This window comes from Dreissena polymorpha, chromosome 4 (assembly GCF_020536995.1).
Source record: "Dreissena polymorpha isolate Duluth1 chromosome 4, UMN_Dpol_1.0, whole genome shotgun sequence".
In the NCBI taxonomy this organism is placed as follows: Eukaryota; Metazoa; Mollusca; class Bivalvia; order Myida; family Dreissenidae; genus Dreissena; species Dreissena polymorpha.
Genome location: NC_068358.1, coordinates 67,711,427 through 67,734,283, shown reverse-complemented (window position 1 = coordinate 67,734,283; position 22,857 = coordinate 67,711,427). Strand labels below are relative to the sequence as shown.

The window sequence follows — 22,857 nt, the reverse complement described above, 5'->3', positions numbered from 1 at the left end:
AATTATACAAGTATGTGGCATGTCAGACCGTGACAATAATACCAGTATGTAGCATGTCAGACTGTTACAATTATACAAGTATGTGGCATGTCAGACTGTGACAATGCTACCACTACGTACCTTGTCAGACTGTGACAATGGTACCGGTATGTATTATGTCAGACTGTGACAATGGTACCACTACGTGGCATGTCAGACTGTGACAATGATACCAATACGTGGCATGTCAGACTGTGACAATGGTATCAGTATGTGGCATGTCAGACTGTGACAATGGTACCAGTACCTAGCATGTCAGACTGTTACAATTATTCCAGTATGTAGCATGTCAGATGGTGACAATTATACCAGTATGTAGCATGTCAGACTGTGACAATGGTACCAGTATGTAGCATGTCAGACTGTTACAATTATAAAAGTATGTGGCATGTAAAACTGTGACAATGGTACCAGTATGTAGCATGTCAGACTGTTACAATTATACAAGTATGTGGCATGTCAGACTGTGATAATGGTACCTGTATGTATTATGTTAGACTGTGACATTGGTACTACTACGTGGCATGTCAGACTGTGACAATGATACCAGTACGTAGCACGTCAGACTGTGACAATGTTACCAGTACTTGGCATGTCAAACTGTATCAATGGTACCAGTACCTAGCATGTCAGACTGTTACAATTATTCCAGTATGAAGCATGTCAGATGGTGACAATTATACCAGTATGAAGCATGTCAGATTGTGGCAATGGTACCAGTATATAGAATGTCAGACTGAGACAATTGTACCAGTATGTATCATGTCAAACTGAGACAATTGTACCAGTACATAGCATGTCCGACTGAGACAATGGTACTAGTTTGTAGCTGGTCAGATGGTTACACAGGTAGCAGTGCGTAGCATTTCAGACTGAGACAATTATAATAATGATGCTCAAAAGGTAGGAAAAAGATCAATAGGATTTTGTACTAGTTTCTGTCTTATCATTTTTCTTATATCACAATTATATTTGAATAGTTTGTATTTGAATTCAGAAAGAGGGTTATAGGCGTGCTTTTAATAACAAAGTTCATTATTTTTTTAATTAAAATAAGCTGATATGATAAACTGGTTTTGACTTTAACTCTGTTTAATTATAATAATTACAATACAAATATTAAATGGTTTAAGAAAGATGTAAAGATAAGATGATAACTTTTTTTCTTTTTAAGTATTGGTCTTCTACTTAATAATTCTGTTCATAATCCCAGTCACTGATTTATGATCATTTTGCTGTTTCTGGTATGTCTTCATACTTTTTCTCAATATCTCAAATAAACTGATAATACTTTAAAGTTATACTTATTGGTTAAACTAGAAATGGCGCGGCAGAGGCCGACGCGTACCCCCACGCCGCATGTTTGACTCAGGGGCGCCCCAGGGTTGGTAATGGGGCCATGCATAGTTGAGATTGACCGTATTGTCATAAGAGATGTTCAGTATAAATTTGAAGGAATTCGGTGTAAAAATGAAGAAGTTAATGTAAAATAACCTAACAAAATGAGTGAAAATCTATACCCTAATTTCTCCTCCTCATCCTGCTCTCCTAACAAATCTAATAATGAAATAACTTCACTGTTGTCAATTATGTACATGTCATCCTTATTGGAATGAATTATGAGATGGCTGAACATGCTCTCTTATAGCCAATCTTCTTGCTTCTGTTTTGGAAAAGTAATATGTTTTGAGGTTAAATGGTTGACTAAATAGTAGCGTCTCAGAAATTTTCTATCGCAATCTTGTACACAACAATGAATATGTTGAATTTCATGTCTGTCTTTGATGTGCCTGTTCAAAGTTCATCTTGCTTTTAATTGTTTCTCACATTTTTCCCACTTGAACATTTTGACAGATTTTCAGTAATGGGTCTAAAATTGTAATTGAACAAAGTGAAAGTTTTAGCCCTGTTATAGATTCTTGAGGCTCTATTCCATGAGTTTCTCATGCTTTTTATGCTTGACTGCATTCTATCTCTTCTGTCATATACAGGTGTCCCTTTGCTCCAATATTTTATAATCCCTTGTATAAACATTAGATGGATGAGCTAAACCATTTCACAGATGAGTTAACACAAACAAATGAATACTAAATACATCTCTGCGCCACTACTGTGTAACTCTATGCACCGCTTTGATTTATTTAAATAATTTATATCATTTGGCAGGTTATTTACTTACCTCCCTTTAAAGCTTATTACTTCCCTTGGATTTGTTTTTTTGACCTTTGACCTTGAAGGATGACCTTGACCTTAACCTTTAGCCACTCAAAATGTGCAGCTCCATGAGATACACATGCATGCCAAATATCAAGTTGCTATCTTCAATATTGCAAAAGTTATGGCCAATGCACCGTACCGGGGGAATAAAAATAAGTGAAAATCTCTGACCTGGCCCCACCCAAACCCCCATAACTTTTGACCCAGGGGTCAGATCAAAATTCCGAATAGTGCAGGGTCGCACATATGCTCATAGCTACCATGTGTGTAAGTTTCAAGGTTCTAGTGCATATAGTGTAGGAGGAGATAGTGGCCAGGACGGACAGACGGACAGTTAGACAGACGGACAGACGGACGGCGGAGATAACCACAATATCCCCACGCTTTTCAAAAAGCGTGGGGATAAAAACAAGCACAATGCAATAAATGTCATGTCCCCGAGGTAATCTTACTTGAATTCAAATAAATATAAAATGTAGTATTTTCTTCCATCATTAAACAAAAGATTTCAATAAACACATATTTCAAGTTTCCCGAATTAAAGTCTTCATATTAAGACATATGAACAGAAAAAACTGATCTGATTTTCAGATACGTCCTTTTTGCCTAAAAAATAAAATCAAACATTACAAGATTTTAAGCGCAAAACGGTAGTATCTTGATATTTAACAAATATCTCCGACTACAATAATGCCAATAGAGGTATATTGTGTGAACTTTAAATAAATGTACAATACCTACATTTATGCAAAATAATTTTTATTACTGATAAAAATGAATAAAAAAATTGTTTTATCATACTGAAAAGTTTACAAAAAGTCAGTTACGACCGTTTTGCGCTAAGCCCGCGATGTATTTGTTATGTATCCGTTGCATACGTCATATTTACGTTGTAGACTTTACAAACGACCAATCAGAATTGCACACGTTAAATCATCTTCTGTTTTTTATTAGTAAACAGCCAGTCTTTTTGGAGCGAAGCCGAACATAGAAGGCGCATTATTTGCTTGTTGTCGCGGGCGGGGCCCGTTGCGGGCCTTCGCTTTTAGTCATGAATTTGACAAACATTTGAAAACGTTGTGTTGTGTTAAGAAGCAGAAATTAAACGCAAAGAAAACATAATCGGACTTTGTCTACGTTTACCTTTATCGTGTATCGAAGACTATGTTACACCGGAGCAGTTCGCGGTCATTTAAAAGATCGTTATATAATATAAACACTATCGCGATATAATTATAGCATATCAATAAAAGATTACCGGTATTAATGTGTTTTCAACAATTCCCTGATAAATACTATTTTTGGTAAATTTAACACAAATTATTCCACCGTATTGGCAAATTTATTAAGCATGAGCTCAATGTTTACCGATCCGATACTAATAATTCGCGTGTAAACGGTTGACTTATGTGTTTTAATTTCATTTCAATTCTTTTGTATCTGTGTTCTGGATCTATAAATATACGATCATTTAAATCTTATAATACGAAATAAATCACGAAATCTGGCGTAACACCCCGTTATTGATTTGCGTGTTATGCAGCTAAAAACTGCGCAGAAAAAGACATTCGCTATCTTTAATACCATTGATATAACTCTTTATCTTTCACCAACATAATGTTTCTAAAACAAATCCGTATGTCTTATTAGTTAACTAAAATCATTTATAGAGCCGAAAAAGACATGTGTTTGTTTGGTTCAAACCGTTTAACTGAAGCGTCCCATCATTTTTATTGAATGAAAATTGGTATGATGTTTGCCATGATATTTTTTACTAAGCCTTATATGGCGTTGTTGGAAAATATTGTTCAAACAACATATTTTTTTAACACATCATAAACCTATCTTTCACCGAGTTCATCAATATCATAATCATGATAAGCAATAGCAGCTGTAGTAGCAGAAGCTGAAGCTGTAGCAGCTACAGCAGAGGAATAAGTAGCAGCGAAAGTATGAGCAACGTCAATATCATACAAATTATCATTATCATCATCATCAAAACATCACCACAAACGCCACCATCATAATAATCATTGCCATTACACAAACAAACATCTAAAAATCATTATTGATACACAATCATTACCATTATAACTAGTACAACCATTATTCCATTGAAACTGAAACTAAAAGGAAAATAAAATCGCACTCAAATTGTTCTAAGTGTTACCCTAAATGTGAGCAATGATACTCTAAAAAAAGATATTTTAAAAATGCACAATTTGCTGTTTATTTGATTTTCAATAATTGAAAAATACAGGGAATAAATATGACATAATGATTTAGGTGCATGGAAAGAGAAATATGGATATCGCTCGTTATGGGCATTTGGCATTCCTCAACTTATAAAAAGGGAAAGCACCATTTATCGATTTCTGCATAGAGAGTAACCTCCCCTTTTAAACATATTCGGCAGGTTAGTCCTTGCGGAACAAGTACCTCACTCATCTCATGTTCTTTTTTCGCTTTCTTCCCTATAACTAATTCGTATATATTCTAGAAAAAATGTATTCTAAAATACTCAAACTTTATTTGTCTGCCAAATATTTCATATAAAACAAGGCATTCAAAAGATTGCATTGAATGTATAATGTGAGAGATACCAGGAAGAATATGTTAATATTGAAACAATAGATATAGAAGCTAGCAGTTTGAAGTAAGAACTGAAATAATTGCAATGTTAATTAATGATATGCGAGAAATAAAACATTAAATATATTCTGGAAGGAAGCATCAAGAACCAAGAATATAAAATATTTCGCAACATAAACGACTAAAAGTAAAAACAAGGAAGGTTGCATCTTTACGTTAATTTTGGGATGAACTGAAGCATGATGTATTTTTGCAAGATATGTCCTGCATACTTGATCACATCATAACGCTGGGATAACATTTTGTAAATTATTCAATAAGTATGTTCTAAAGTACCTCAATAGTAGTTAATACAGTATAATTTACTTACACTTTATGACAGTTGCTCTAATCCTCAAAAATAGAAATCATGCCATATCGAGCTAGTCTTTTATCTCAATTTAAACTTTCCAAAATACGTCACGTAGTTACCTGGCAACTGAATAGTGTAGGTACATCCTGACAGGAGGACAACTATTGGCGCCATCTCGACGGTAGGAGAGCGATTGATGAGCTCTGTGTCGTTCCGGACACTCATGTCCACCGTGGCCTGAAACTGCCAGCTGCTATCCTTACCATACACGAGAGTCGAAATCCAGCAGCAACCTGTGTATCTGAATCAAATTAACTTACATATCATCTTTGAATTTTTTCTCCGGTAGGCGAAATTCCGTATCATGTTATGAGAGGTCTATCATGATCCTCGTTTATACTCATTTGAGAACGGTTAGAAGTTCTCCTTTATCGACAGCATAATTGTAGTGGGGAAGAACGAGCAAATAGTCAATTGTTGTTATTGTTCATATATGAAACTGATTTCTTTATGGGATGCAAGAATGTGCATTTTATCAATTTAAGTCCGCTTTTACAACCACTTCGCAGCATACGGATACAAGTAACCGTTGTTTCATAGTGTATCCCGATAATGCTTGTACCCCTGAAAAAAGACGATCTTAAAAACACATGCACATGTAAAATTTAATACTATTTCAAATCTATCCCAAAATAGATTACACAAGTTTTTTACAAGAAAAAAAGAGTATTTAAAAAGGATGTTTTTTAAATAGTGACATTCGGTCAAAGATCACTGCATTGGTCCACAATAGCATTGCTTGACAAATGTAATGCTGCTTAAATCTTGATCCTCTTTACAGATCATTAGGCCCGCAATTATCTTTTTCAACGCGGAAAACTGTCGCATGATCAGGTATTTTCGAAAATAAGTAACAGGTTAAACCAATGGCATTAAAATAAAACTCTTCCATGCATATGCAAGAACATACCGTACATATCCGTGCATAATTTACATAAAGTAACATGTTAGCAGACAAATAGGCACACTTAGAAACGGTATCAGAACAAAGCATAAGTCATAACCGTATCATATTAATCATATTATTAATATTAATACCCAAATGTAAACGCTGTAACTCCTGGAGTATACGTTATTGTATTCCTGCCTGTAGTCCAGTCGTCGTTGCCAGTATTATAATCAGTACACAAAAACTGCAATGATCCGACATTGCCTGTACAGCCTGAGAAACACGTCATGGAGTCGGTGCCGATGAGTGTCCTGTTACTGATGATGGTGTCGTCACAATAATAATGTGACGAATACGATCTTCTCCAAGATATTCTGAAGTGAACTTTGATCTGTAAAACGAAATACCATCGCACAAAATCGTTAAAGTGGGCATGAACGATTTTTATATGTGTTACATTGTGATATATTGATAAAAATATATAAAATAACATAAAATAGGCAAGAAAAATTATAAATTGAAGACTAATTTCATAAAATGCAGCAAAGACAAATTAGCGCCCCGATTGTGAAGAAGATATTTCGTAGATATTTTCCTATAATAACCGAAGCATTCGTCTTTTTATTAGGATCGGAGTTAGTGTTCGTGTGTCGTATGAATAGATATCGTTGCAGGAAATTAGAATGATCCGTAAAACAAAATTGTGACGTATAAACGAATCTGCACTTAAACTAAATTTAGATTCACATCGCACATGCATGATATACATGCTGGCGAATTCAACTGTACAGACATTTTCGATTTCATAATTAAATATCTGGCTTATTTCGCATATTTCGACACATATAAATTCATAAATAGTTGACAAAATCGTGCATACCCACTATAAAGTGATATTATGCGCATTTTTCGCTGTTGAACTGAGCTGAAAAGAATGAACAGGTCAAAATAATTAGTTAAAATGTGGTAACTGACCAATAATCTGCAACTCAACTTCTTACCAGTTGTTTATAAAAAAATATATATTATATTCGATATTTTACATGACTGTACAGTTCTCTAAGCCGAGCGGAACTGTCTTTTTATTAGGATCTGAGTTAGTGTTCGTGTGTCGTATAAACGAATCTGCACTAAAACTAAATTGAGATTAACATCGTACATCGAATAATTAATGTCGTCAGTTGTCAAAACGAAAGTACGGTTGATATTCAAATGCATTATTTTTCTCTTTCCGGGATATTGTTTTAGTATGTTGCTGCATTAACAAATATAATTGTAAATGAAGTGAAAACACCAAAACAAAACAAGGGTTGCGATAGACACCTATAAACATAGCATAATTATACTGTTATATGCGCATAATATCACTTTAAATAGTGTGTTGATTAATTAAGCAAGTACTGTTTTTAAGGATGTATTCTTGCTTCAGGGTTATTCTGCATGTAATATGCTGTTTGGATGATTACTTGTCATGTTCCCCGTCTACATGACATTTATGGCCATGTCAAGTCGCAGTTGAGGTTTTTTCAGGAAGGTTTTTATCATAACATCACACACAAAAGTCACAAAACGACAGCCAGTAACTACTGTGATATCTAAAACAACTGCGATGCTTAAACTTTAACAATATGGCCGATATCATCTAGCATCACATTCAAGTAAGCTGCTAGTGCGGAATCCTTTTTTTTAAGAAAATAGTTGATTCACTCGTATAAAGACATAATTCATTATTCGGATTGCTCTGAAGAAACATTGTGTCAAAAATTCTATCCGAAACACCAAGACAAAAGTTGGGAAACATAAAGCCCGCCAATTAACAAACCGCCATAGTTATCCCTATATCTACAGCAAATCCAAGAAACCTAGGATACGTTATATGGGTACCTTAAGATCAGGAATTACCTAACCTCCAAGAACGATGAAGGCTTCCCAGATTACTTTCGTGTTACAGATACTGGTCGGACGATATACATATGACAATCACTCTCACCCTACCACCAAATAAGATACACATAAAGAATAGTTGCATGACCATAACATTTCGCGATAAACAATTTAGACAAAACCTTGTGTTACCAAATCTTTGACAAAATAGAAAACTATAAATACTCGTCGTTCGTCAGAATAGTATACGTCTTGAAGTTTATGTGAACAAGCAGAGTCGTAAATACACGAGGAAGCTGCCTCAGATAAAATGTGCGGATTAAAAAGTAATATGCAAGAATTGCTGTTAAATCAATAAAATAAAGTTAACCAGAGGAACACTTTAGCCTTCAACAGTATATAACCATCGTCTGTTTTTTTTTTAATATTAAAAAGGCTAAATTTCACATAGATAATCAATGATTTGGCACCGTTGGTAATGACAGTTAGTTTGAGTACACTAAGTGTGTTTTCCCGTAACAGCAAATCGACCGTAAACAATACGCATTCAATGGGAATTGCACATATATAATAACTAAATACCATTATCAACAGAGGAGAGAAGCATTATAATAATGATGTACACAGAAAATGCCGACCGACAGAATCAATTGACCTATTTTCAGGGGGTCTGAGGTGGGTTGGCTGATCCAAGAGATAAAAAAAATGTTTATCAACCCTTTTCAGTCACAGGTCAATGATTTGAAGGCATTTTGAGACTTGTCAACGTTTTTCTGATATAGAAATTAGTTTAACCATTCTTTTAACCTTCTTTTTAGATGACCAATGGTGGTCTCAGAGGGCGATAATACAGGCCATCTTGAGGTTCAGAACATATTGATAGGAATTTACAAATAGAAGAGGACTGAGGCTCCAATCCCAATTCATAGATCACAAGAGTTTAAATGTAAACAGAAGCCTTCAACAGAGACGGACTAAAACAACAAATAAAGCCACATCAACCAAACAAGAATATGTCTACCAATTGTGAACATCTTGCAGCAAGCCGTATTGGCTGTGACGGCTCCAAGGAGTCAATAACAACAATATTAATGCATGAAAGTTCGAATGTATAACAAGTGGTAACAGGTGTTCATCCCGTATTGCTCTAGTGGCACACGCAGCCAAGTGTACATTTCACTACAAACACAAATGTCTAACATGTGAAAAGAAATCAGGGTATACACTTTCACTGGACTGCTATATAAAGTCATTCATGACAAACAGACGCAAGGAAACGCATTGGAACTATTTCTACTGTCATTTTAACATTGGAATACTTTCTTATTTTAGCAGTTTACCGATTGTTTGTTTGACGATAACATCCCGATCTGACTTTCATAGAAATTCAGTGTTTTTTTAGTAAGTAAAATGTTAAGTTTTTTATAATGTGATGTCTAGTGCGTATATAATGGTGTTTTTTACAATGTCTTACACGCATGTATCTAGACGATCTCAAAATAAGTCATTAAAGTAATTATATTTCATTATTACTAACATGTTATGCCCATAACATTAATAAAGCTTTATATAAGTTGTGATAATAATATCATGGGTAGTGTCTTATACCTGTTTTATGGAAATGTCAAATGAGATGATCTCATAATATATATGATTTACATTTTAAATTGATTTACCTTAATACGCCTTTGAGTAAACTTGTGAAGATACCTAGCTAATTTAGCGCAAACCTTTAAGCAAGTTGGCATTAATTCTGAACATGACATGAAAAAAATGAAAGACCTTGATACTTGAGACAATTAATACATTTTCATGTTCATGTATTGCATTTGCACAAATCTTTCAATCCACTACTACATGTTCACATTTTTGCAATTATAATGCATTCCCCCGTCTAGTAAGTGTTATCGCACATAGGTATAATAACACTTATAAAAACTTAGGTAGCGTCTCCAATGTAATTGTTCAATGTTAAAGCGGCATAATAAATATTACGATAATGATCGGCATTTGTTGATCATTTGTTGCGTTGGATAGTCGAAATATTGTTTTTCATCGTAAGAAGTATGTAATCCATTGAATATTTAATTTGTGTATGGTTTCGATGGTCATTTTGCCCTGTGATCACGTGAAATACCACGTCGCACAATCAACTCTTGCGATTCAATACTTTGGAAATATCAGTCGTTTTATATTCCCTGTTTTAGATACATAGATTACGTAAACACATTTAACGGTGCAACTTTTCTAATGCAATCTAATATACTATAAATAGTTCTGAAATGTGACCACGCAGTTAACGACAGACAGTAAGTCTTTACAATTACGTATAAAAGGACGTTATTTAAATATTGGTTTTAGATTTTGCGATAATAATCCAAAGTGCAATTGTATACCTAGATAATTAGAGAATTCAAGTATGTTGAAATCGTTCAGCAAAACACAACATTTCAAGTTTGGAGTGTTAATGTGTATTTGGTTTATTTCAAAATGCTCACATTGACCAATCGTCTCAAGTCTGTTTTATTTGGGTAATCACCTAACTTTCCCGTTTGTAAAATATTGTAATCGAGTTAGTGCATGAGGTGAGAAAAACAGCATAGCAAAACTGTACGCGGAAAGCCAATTTCGGGCCTAACAAGCGAACCGGTATGGGTTCCATCAAGTAACGTCATTTGGGACCAAGACTTTTAGCCCACATATGGACTCATAATTAGTCGCATATTAGGTCAAGATAATATCCCCTTATTAGATTGAAGCCTTAAGCTAAAAGAATTCCAAATTTCACAGATTCAATCCTCGGGGTCCTTGCAGGCAATAAAATTCTCTATCGTATTATAAGGCCAGCTTTTTCGAAAATCCGACAACATACGCGTTCGAATTGGTGTGAGAACAAAACACACACAAAAACACACAAAAGCAAAGACATATGAAGTCCGGAAAAGCTAGCAAATATTGGTCCATGTAAAGAAACATAAATGGGCCCCAATATGTAAGCATTTTTAGTTTAGGCCTCAACAACTTGTTACATAATTTTGGGTGCACACAAGTAATAACATAATCCCAAAATGGTAACCAACGTATAATTCAACTATCCCGATATCAGCTGTTCGTGGCATTATTGGCGTCGCCCTGAAGGGCGGCGACTAGTATGTAATGCTTTTTTTTCGCTTATGGGAGGAGAAGTTGTTTTACGGATCAATGTATATATTTTTGTTTTAAGAATATCTTGCATAGTGGTGATTTTTTGTGTAAATTAGTGTAAATAAGTACTGCATTTGTGCCTATTACATTTATTACAACATTTATTGCCAATAATGCAAAGCTAATTGTTTTAATTAATAACTGATCCACAACTGATCACAGGGGAAAGATCACAGGCAATGGGCAAATACGCGAAACTTTCTGGTTTTGTATAAAAACAAATGATGTTTTGTATAAAAACAAAACATAATCAAAATATATTAATTTTGTGGGTTTTTTTTTATAATTTGCTTATTTAGTGGAGAATCAATGTAGTACGATATTTGACGACCTATCGCGCAAGCAAGTTTATTGGAAGGCGTAGTGGTACGAAAACGTACAATGTATTAGTTTATTAATAGACATATAATAACAATCGCTATACACAACTTCACCAAATAGCAGTACATAAGTGAATGTCAGCCGGAATAGCTCAGTTGGAAGAGCGTTAGACTGAAGTTGTTAACGCAACAGTCATCTAAAGGCCCCCGGTTCAATCCCGGATTCCGGCACGAACGGTACAGTTCGGCGGCTGACAATTTTTTCAGTCAGGTTAATAAATATAATAAAGCTTTATTTTATGTAGACATTTTAAAATCCATTTTACTACCATTGGACTTGACAACGTTGATTACAATTTCTTACATCACTTAAATATCCTATTAAAAATACACGTGTTTTTATATTATCAAATAAATGCAAACAACACATCTATTATCCATGTAGTTTTATGGTTGTCTATCATAGGCCTATCCCTACCACATATAGAGCGCGAAGCGCGACACGTATTATTGATTGTAACAATTAGTTGCGATAAAGGAAGCAGCCGCTTATCAAGGAGGAGCTGTGTCCCAGCAAGCCGTTTCCCTAGAGTCAAGCACTTCTCGGAGTTTTTTTTAAGAACCGCATATAGAGCTCAAAGTGCGACACGTATTACTATCCAGGTGGTACGGCCCTTAAGCATTACGTCCATAGTTATCTTCCTTAGAATTTGATAAATTTTGAAATCATTGTTCGAAGTGTAAAATTTTCATCCGATTGTTCCCAAACTTTCACAGTTTTTTTTTATCAATGAGGACCCAACCCAAACTCTATATGAGCAATATCAGACCATATGTCCAGAATTATGTCTCTTTGAATTTAAAAATAAAAGTGAAAAACTGCTTGGTTAGGTGATTATGTCAACATTTTTCATCAGATTATTTCCAAACTTACAGTGTCTTCATATCAATCAGCATTTCTACCTCATTTAAAATGAGAAACATCGGGATAATAAGTCCAGAATTTTTTTTCTATTAAATTTGACAAAATAAACAATTTCCACTTGTTTAACCGATTTCACAACTTTCGTCTGAATCTTTCCAAACTTGTTAAGCGTTTTTATATCAGTATTACTCGAACCCTATTGAAAATGATGAATATCGGAGCAATAAATCTATTATGATATTTTACTGAATTTCAAAGTATTGTGAAATGCAGCTTCTTTATACAATTTACAGTTTTCATTCAATTGTTTTTTCAAACTTTTACAGTGTTTTCATATCAATGAGTACTCAACCCCTATCGTAAATGAGCAACGTAAGAATAAGTTCAGAATCATCTCCCCTTGAAGTTGAGAAAAATATGAAATTACGCTTACAAGATGAAGCAGATTTTTTAAAACCTACACAGTTCTGTTCCATTAATGAAAACTGCACACAGATACCAGTAAAAAAGGAAACCAATGTAAATAAAATGAACTATAAAATATTTGTGGATTACAACACAAAATCATAGATAATGGTTATTTGGGTGTTATAACACAACATCATAAATAATGGTTATTTGGGGGTTATTACACAAAATCATAGATAATGGTTATACCAGTATCTTTATCTATTTTGTTTAAAATAATCGGCCAATATATTAATGTTAACAGTAGAAAAAAAAATCGTTCCATGTAACTTCATTGAGTGCCTTTTACACTGAAATTTCCGACCCCCTTTGATGCTTTGCATCAATACTTTTCTTGTATTTATATTTGACATAGACCCATTTGCAATGACTGATCATGTCAGTGATTCTCAGGAATGTTGACCATGATTGACATGGTATTCCGCACAGTTTTCAAGCAAACATATATTATTACACTCAACAACTTATTGGTTCGTACCTTATTAGTGTTATCTCTTTTCTCAATCGACGAAATTAAACATACTTTACTATCGATTCGTATTAAAAAGCATTTGTTCTGATTCTTAACGCTTCTGCCATACACATTTTCCTATTCCATTATGAGTAATCATCGGTGCTAAGGTCAAGGAAAGGGGGATGCCTTGTTCAAATTAGCTATTGAGACAAATCAATATGTCCGCTTCTGAGACGCCACTTTTGGAATTTTACAGCATGACGTTTTCGTAAACCAGACATAAATTAAGCAACGCGCAGTATTTGAAAATAATGTTCATAATAATAATAATGATGATGATGATGATGATGATGATGATGATGATGATGATGATGATGATGATGATGATAATGATGATTCTCCTTGACTTACCGCCATTCCAGTGTCATCTGGCTCCCACATAATAATCGCTCCTCTAAAGTGAGTGCCTAAAGACACACCAAATCCTATAGTAAATAAAATTATTAAATGCTTCCACATTTTAGAGACGCTTGACTGAGCCGTCCCGGGGGCGCGAGTGACATTGACCATGATCAGGAAGACATTCGGCTGTTAGGCGGCGTTTTTTATTAATGTAAGATAAAGGCGCATAGTAGGAAAAACCCACGCCAAGTCATTTGAATGTGTGGTACCAATGTTATTTATGACAACGACGCAACTGTTAAAGCGACATTGCCCGTATAAAGAGGTTCACTTACGAAATAAATTGTTAATAATTCGATACAGAAAATAAAGACGAGGTATTCGTGCTTTGGACATCACGTTTATACGCATTCATAACTAGAACATTCGTTTATTACCATAAAATTGCAAAGCGAAGATGTAGATTTACCAGTGTCTTTCATATATTTTGCTTTGTTATCATATTATTAAAAGTTTTTTATTTTATATAAATTTGGAATGATTATACATATTAAATTGTATGTTCAAGACATTCTTTTGCGATATTAAGTGTGAATCTACTGCTTACATATATTTATTGCGAAACCTACACCTAACATAAAAAGATAGCTTATCAAACGGCTATCAAAGTAGTTATCCGACTTTGATAGAACTGATAATTTCTGTAACAAATAAACCAACCATAATAACTAAATGATAGAATTTGATTCATCTGATAAGAATTAAATTCATCTGATTACTTTGTTCAAAGTCATATTGAGAAAAACTGTAAATCATTGAAAATGTATAATTGTCAATTATTTGGGGATCAGCACTGAAGTTACAGTACTTGTATGTGATTATTTGTGATTTGTGTGTGCTTTTCCAGTATCATTAACCTCTGAATTCTCTAGTTCAGATGATAATATACATATATATATATATATTATTTAACTCAATTGATGTCGGAGTTAACACTTTAAATATTTGAGCTAGTTGAAATGAATTTGGATCGATTTACCCTTAAAACTAAGTGCGGGCGTCCGTGTATATGGCTATCAGCCAGATCCAAATTTGATCTTCGTCTATATGTTGTCAAGATATAAAAGTCTGACTAAGTTTCATCAAGATTGAGCAAAAACAATGGATCAAACTGTCCGAAAAAGCTCTACGGGTCGAATCGGCGTGTCAACAAATAAAAAAGTGGAATTTTGGGTCTGTGCGGGGCAGGATTTAAATAACTTTATACACAAAATAAATCTGCATTTAATAACGCGTTTACAATAGAGCATTATTTTTTAAGAGATATAGACAGATAATCGATGAGAAGAAGTAGTATAATTAATAACATTATGACTGAAGAACTGAACATGCTACTCTTTATTTAGTATACAACGCATTGTTACAAATAAATGTTATTATTCTATATCCAATAAATTCATCCAATGGAAATTCTTCATATGTACCACGTGACCGTCCAATATATTCCGTAATTGGATCAAAAATGTCTATCTTTACAATTGAGTACAAGTGCACTAAGCAATTGTTTAAAACGATAAAAGCCGTTACCAAGAAAGAGTATCCGAATGTACAATAATCGATTCACACAGGCGCTTGTCTTGAAAATAGCGTAGATACAATTAAAGCATTTAAAAAAACAAAAGTAAAAGTAAAATCAAACAAACAGCTTAAGAAAAGGATATAGAAATAAAGCTTATTAGACGTTTAAACTGTACAATACGTGATATATACAACGGCTCGTCCAATATGACTTCAAACTTCGTGCGAGTCCAAATATATCTCCGTGTTGTACAGTTAAACATCGAATAACCTGTAAGTATTGTATGGCATTTCATTCTTTTAACATTATTTACTGGCTAGAACGATAAAAGGCACATAGAAACTCAATAATATATTTTAAAGAAAGCTTCTCAAACTTTAGTGTTAAGGCAAGGACAGAGCTTATTTATGCTGTTTCAAGTATAAAGTTGATATAGATTTTAAATTTCCGAAAAATTCGCCATAAGTTGCTATAAATATTTTTACCAATTGGTTTTCGGTCACCCATTTTAGCCATACCAAAGAGAAAATAGAGTGATAACAAGCTTAAAGTTAACGACGCAAACGAGGACAAATGCCGAACATAAAGTGATCGCGAAGTGCTCAAGGTGAGCTAAAAATAAAAATAAAAATGCTTAACTACCTGGTAGAGAGCATGATAAACATGTCATACACGAGAAAGATACTATATTAAGACACAACATATTTTTTTTTAATGGGACGCACGTACGTTATTGATCGGGTCGACACGTACCATTTGCGCTCAAACGGGTACCCGACCCGAAGAAATTGTTTGATCCGTTTGAGCCCGACATACAATTACATGCGATAAATCTGACCAACGTTTTTTTGTTAATGCCTATCCATAGTTTCGACAAGGTTGAATACCCTGTTATTTTAGCGTTATTTGAAACCTGAAATATACCTCTATTTGTGTAACAATGGAGTTGATAACCTTGATTGCCTGACAGTGTGTATTGCAGTAATGTTTTATTACATTTGTATGAGGAGATGTTTCTACTCATATAATTGCATGGGCATATGTCTGAATTAAATGTTCAATGCATATATTAGTATTAGTTCATTTCTATTAAGCATATATTGATTATATTTCTATACAAATGCCCAATATAATTTAAAAAATACTCGCAAAACAGTTGTTAAATAGGTGCATGTATCCTATTTCAAAGCCTTAGCGACATGACATAAATATTATATTTTTGTTTATTTGTTATGCAACGCCATAGCTGTCTTACGTTGTTACATTTCTTTCTGTCTTCTTTAGAAGGTGTCTTATTAGGTCAACCCTTCGTGATATTTTGTCAATATGTGGTGTTGACTTGTCAAAATACAGTATTATTATTTCAAACAGTCGTGCAATCATGCTCAATTGTGGTGTTGACATGCCAAAGTACAGTCTATTATGTCAAACCGTCGTTTTATCTTGTCTAAAAGTGATGTTGACTTGTCAAAATACAGTCCTATTCTGTCAAATCGTCGTGTTATCTTGTCAGATTTGGAAAAGATAACACTACTGTTTCACATAATACGACTGTATTTTGACAAGTCAGCACCACATTTAGACAAGATAACAAGACGGTTTGACATAATACGACTGTGTTTTGACAAGACAACAACAAATATGGACAAGATATCACGACGGTTTGACATAATAAGACACCTTCTTAAGAAGACAGCTTAAGAAGACAGCTATGGCGTTCCATAATTTGTAGTTGATCAGAATATCAGGATGATTATGAGACGGTCACGTTATATGGTTTTAAATTTGTATCATCAACACTGGACTTATTATTTACACTATGCACTGCACCATCACTTGATAGTATCAATCGGAAAGTTGTCCTAATATGTGTCATTAAAAAGTAAAACGATACAGATCATGCAAATAATATTTACCGCTGGATTTGGGATCGTATCGGGTATAGTAGTAACACCCGCATTGTTTAAGGTTCATGTAAAGTCCCAAAATGACCCCATATAGATGAAATTTTAAAATATAAAAATGATCAGTTATACCCAAAATAAGTTAATGAAATTTACATATGGTTGCAATAATCACATTTTTATTCCATATATGTACACAATTAAAAAAAAACACTCACAAATGGTAGTAATAGTGTAATTATTATCAAAAATATTGCAAGGTATGGCAAATTCTCAATTTCATTAAAAAAACACAAATGCACCAAATAAAAACACCAACAGTATATGCAAGTTATATGTAAGGTACTCCGAGCATTGAATTGCGTCAATACAGCCCCACAAAGACACTATGCGTATTTCAAAATGAACATGTCAATGCCATGAGTCGCTATTTATAGATTTTGGAAAAATACTAACTTTCTGCGCGCATAGCATGCGATCAATAAGAGTTATGATCTTATAAAATAAAATTAATGAAAATATATCATTTTCATAATATCTCCATAACAATTACACTTACTTGAAACGCACTATTTGAAAAGAATCTTGATATAATTGACTCTCCTCCCGATTTAATTTCATCGGTCGTCCATCTTGGTCAGAAATGTGTATTGATTCGTATTTGCGAATTTGTTAAATATTGCTTATATTAAATATTTACTTTATAACATAACTTGAAATTACCTCATAAACAAATTATACAAATTTTAGAACAAACGGATCGTGAGTAATTTATCAATGATCGATTTTGAAACGAAATATTTTTCGAATATACTTCCGGCAAATAATGGCTTCCTGAACAAGTAAACATGACAAGACAATAACAAAAGCACTTTTTCATCGATGACAAGGTTTTTATAGAAATGTAAGTGTTCAGTTGGTTTAATATGTGCGTGTGCCCAACATTTGTATAATTCATTTTTCCGATCCCACAAATATTAAGCCTAGATCGTTAATTGAAATATTGTTATGTCGACTTCCTTGAAACCGGATGTTTTATGCCCCACATGTTTAACTAACGTGTATGGAGTTCGAGATGTGACATAAACATGTTGTAATTTGTTTTAAGGTAGCCAATTAGTCGTCTTTCCGAGTCCTATATATTTCAAATGAACAATCAAAGTGTTTTCCCTTTTGGTAATATAGTTTATTTTTTTGTAATTGTGTCATTTTTTGACTATAATGAGTACTGTATTGCGAGTAGATAAGTAATTTTGAAAATGAAGGTTCACTGGTAAGTCCACCATACTTAAAGTAGTCCCCAATTATTGTGTTAACTTTTGACATTTTTTTTATGTTTTTCTTTTCCTTATTTTAGGATTGTTGGTGTGTGTTGTGTGGAATTTTCATTTGTAGTACCTAACATTAAGTGTATACAATATTTTGACCAAAGGAATTTGTTCAATTTAACTCCGTTTGTTATTTTGATAATTTCATGCATGCGCTGTATATTTCTTCAAAAGCAACATTTTGCATCATATTTTTTTTTATTAGCATTTTCTTATATGTTCTACAAGTGTTAACGAGGCTATTGACTTATAAATTGAATTTATTGCCATAATATTTATTGAAGTATTTCTATGTGAAGAATACGCCTTTTTACACTTTACATGAACCTTAAGTATTAGCAGACTAATGGAAACGGGTAATATCGACTTCGTTCGTAACGTATCGCTTTCTCTCGGTATATTGACGGTTATTGTCGAAGGAATGTATTTTCAAAACATTACATAACTTAAATCGATCTGTTGCACGACGGCTACATTACATTCAGGTGTATGCTAGAGCATGGAACGACAACTCTGCATGGAGATTGAACTAAAATATTTTATATTTTGGAAAAAATATTTTAAAAAATGAAACATTTATTCACTTTATACTTGCACGTTATTTTTACAAATTGGCGTATAATTTATTTTCGTAACTGGCAGTTTACAAAATATTGCGTTTTGTATTCGAGATTATAAATTTAAACGAGCTCGTGATACATATCAAAGATGTTGATATTGTGATGATACGAGTTTTAATTACAAACGACGTTTCTATAAAGAAACCGATTTAACGTACCCATTATGAACATTTCCTTGATATTAATGTACAGACAGTTCCTATGTGGTTGCTGTGAAGTTCTAGACTACAATACAGCTTAGTTTTTTTAATGATTGTGTGAATAAATTCCATGAATTTGTGACACATTTGCGAATAATAGGTTGCAAAGACCTGTCACTAAAATGTTTGTTTTTAGATCTCTAGTAGTATTGTTATAAAAATATGGTAAGTACGTGTGTGTGTGTGTCAGTTCTTTTGAACATCCGTCTTTGCGTGTGGTTCACAAAGCACTTTTACTTTAACACACTTGAGGAAATTGGAATTATAAAGGGATATTTTGTTGACTACATGCGTTAAATGACTTCAAATTTTCTGGAAAATGACAATGACATGTTGAATGCTTCAGTAATATTTTTTTCCGCAATTACTGTACACAAATATCTTACGACTGAGTCCCAATAGCCTCTCTTAGGCTTTTCAAGTTACTCGAAGTGGAGTAGATGCGTATATTTGGATGGGTGGGTGGATGGGTGGCTGAATGGATGGATGGAGCGATGGATGGATATCTGGATGGATGGATCGTTGGATTGATCGTTGGATGGATCAATCGATGGATGGATGGATTGATCGATTGTTGGCTGGGATGGATGGATGGATGGATGGATGGATGGATGGAGGGATGGAGGGAGGGATGGAGGGAGGGATGGATGGATCGATCGATCGATCGATGGATTGATCGATGGGTAATAGATGGATGATGGATGGATGGATCGAGAGATGGATGGATGGATGGATGGATGGATGGATGGATGGATGGATGGATGGATGGATGGATGGATGGATGGATGGATCGATAGATAGATGGATGGATGGATCGATAGATGGGTAATGGATAGGTTGACTGATGGATGGATGGATCGATAGATGGATGGATGGTTCGATCGATATATGGAATGATAGATGAATCGATTGATGGATGGATGGGTAATGGATGGATGGATGGAAAGATGGGTAATGGATGGATGGATGGATGGATGGATGGATGGATGGATGGATGGATGGATGGATGGATGGATGGATGGATGGATGGATGGATGGATCGATGGATCGATGGATCGATCGATGGATCGATCGATGGATCGATCGATGGATTGATCGATGGGTAATGGATGGATGATGGATGGATGGATCGATAGATGGATGGATGGATGGATGGATGGATGGATGGATGGATGGATGGATGGATGGATGGATGGATGGATGGATGGATGGATGGATGGATGGATGGATGGATGGATGGATGGATCGATAGATAGATAGATGGATGGATGGATCGATAGATGGGTAATGGATAGGTTGACTGATGGATGGATGGATCGATAGATGGATGGATGGCTCGATCGATATATGGAATGATAGATGAATCGATTGATGGATGGATGGGTAATGGATGGATGGAAAGATGGGTAATGGATGGATGGATGGATGAATGGATGGATGGATGGATGGATGGATGGATGGATGGATGGATGGATGGATGGATGGATGGATGGATGGATGGATGGATGGATGGATGGATGGATGGATGGATGGATGGATGGATGGATGGATGGATGGATGGATGGATGGTTGGATGAATTGACCACACTCCGGACCCTGACATAATACAGCCTTTTATTCCGCCAGTTCACTTCCTTTTGACTTGCACTGTTTGCCTTGCTTTGAAAGAAGAATTCCATCAACGAGACATGTTATCAAACTGACAAAAGAAATTGATTTATGTCTGTACCTGCATGTCTTCACTCTGACCTAAATATATCAGTACGATTCATAGCTTCTGAATAAAAATATGTTTAAAAAACACGCGTGCTTATAGTCTGACGACAGCTGCTCCATAGTTGTATGCATTTGAACAGTTTACAATATTGTATACTTAAATATATTTGTATTGTTTAACAGGTTACGTAGGAGGGTTTTTTAATATAAAAAATAAAGATTTTTTTTAAATACATGAAAATACTTATTTTAATATGTTTATATTCTTGAACTTTGGGCAAATTAAATATCAAGCGTGTGGTGGTACAGAACGCGTTAAGTTAACTAACTACTAAGAAGTAAAATACTAGTTGTCAATTATTTACATTTACTCCTCTTGTTTTAAATTGCACTCCTCTTTTTTCTATCTCATGGCCACGACCTAGTAACTCGTAGTCACGAGTTAGCTATGTCGTGGCCACGAGATAGAAAAAGAGGAGTGCAAAACTAAATAAAAGAGGAGTGCAATTAATAAAAGAGCGGTGCAATAAATAAAGGAAGGGTGCATTAAACAAAAGCGGGGAGAGTTTTAGCTATCTCGAGTCAGTGTAACATGTGTAAATAGTATGTACACATATATATAGCTGGCCAAAGCGGGCTTTTACTTCGATGATTTCTTCCATTTGTACAAAGATCACCACGGACGACCATATGAAACAATTTGATTGGCTGAATAACTCGTGGCCACGAGTTAGCTAAGTCGGGATCTCGAGATAGCCGAAATTCTCTCCTCTTTTATTGATGATTTCTTCCCTTTGTATAAAGATCACCATGAACGACCATATGCCATATGGAACAATTTGATTGGCTGACTAACTCGTGGCCACGAGTTAGCTAAGTCGGAATCTCGAGATCTCGAAAATCTCTCCTCTTTGTTGGATGCACCATTCCTTTATTTACTGCACCGCTCTTTTTTTTAAATTGCACTCTTCTTTTATTTAGTTTTGCAAAAAATCCTCTTTTTTATTTCGTGGCCATGGCATAGCTAATAAGTTACTAAGTCTTGGCCACGAGATAGAAAAAAAGAAGAGTGCAATTTAAAAAAAGAGGACAAAGGGTACAACAGACCAGTACCCTGGACGCTGGTAAGTTACGGGTCTGCAAGCTCCTTTTGAAAGTCGCGAAACAACACATCCGAGGATCGTGTGATTAGATTCCTAAACCTGTTGTGTCGGGCTTTGTCTTGAAATAATTGTTACGGCTGATTGAGCAGTTGCCTTTTAAATGAAAGCAAGACACAATTAAAACTTGTAAACGTGCTGAACAAGAAAAGGTGTGACTAATTGAATACTGACCGCCGGGATATGGTGACATTATTTTAGAACCGCCCAAAAGAGCTTGAATCCCCACCCCATACATTACTGCACGTAGGGCTTTTCTAGTTCTGGTTTATCAATTAAATTTAGAAGGAAATGTGAAAATCTTATGTTTTATGTGTCAAAATTCTTTAAAATAAAGTTTGAAATTTACGTTTCTAAACAAGTAAATTGAAAACAAAAGTTTAACTATTGTGTTGTTGTTGTTTTTTCACTTGTTAGTCTCATATTAACCGCATGAAAGGTGTGTTATTATAGTCAAACCACACATTAGTGTTAGAAGATAAAAATTATAGTACGGGAGTTCAAATCATATGTGTCCTCACATGGCTTATTATGAGTTCATTTC

The 22,857-nt window shown here is 34.5% G+C and overlaps 1 protein-coding gene across 2 annotated transcripts in view; it reads right to left on the bottom strand.

Moving 5' to 3' along the window:
* Positions 1-13,991, bottom strand: part of LOC127878073 (sushi, von Willebrand factor type A, EGF and pentraxin domain-containing protein 1-like) — a 46,216-nt gene extending 32,225 nt beyond the window's left edge. Inside the window, exons 1-3 of one of the 2 annotated variants that reach the window (XR_008048730.1) lie at positions 13,816-13,991; positions 6,299-6,540; positions 5,320-5,501 (exon numbers count right to left, since the gene is read on the bottom strand). Coding sequence is in view for 1 of the 2 variants with exons in the window: in XM_052424488.1 (XP_052280448.1) it covers positions 5,320-5,501; positions 6,299-6,540; positions 13,816-13,974 (583 nt within the window). In the remaining variant the exon portion in view is untranslated. The remainder of the gene's footprint in view (positions 1-5,319; positions 5,502-6,298; positions 6,541-13,815) is intronic. The other variant, XM_052424488.1, reaches the window with a different exon arrangement.
* Positions 13,992-22,857: the final 8,866 nt, after the last annotated feature.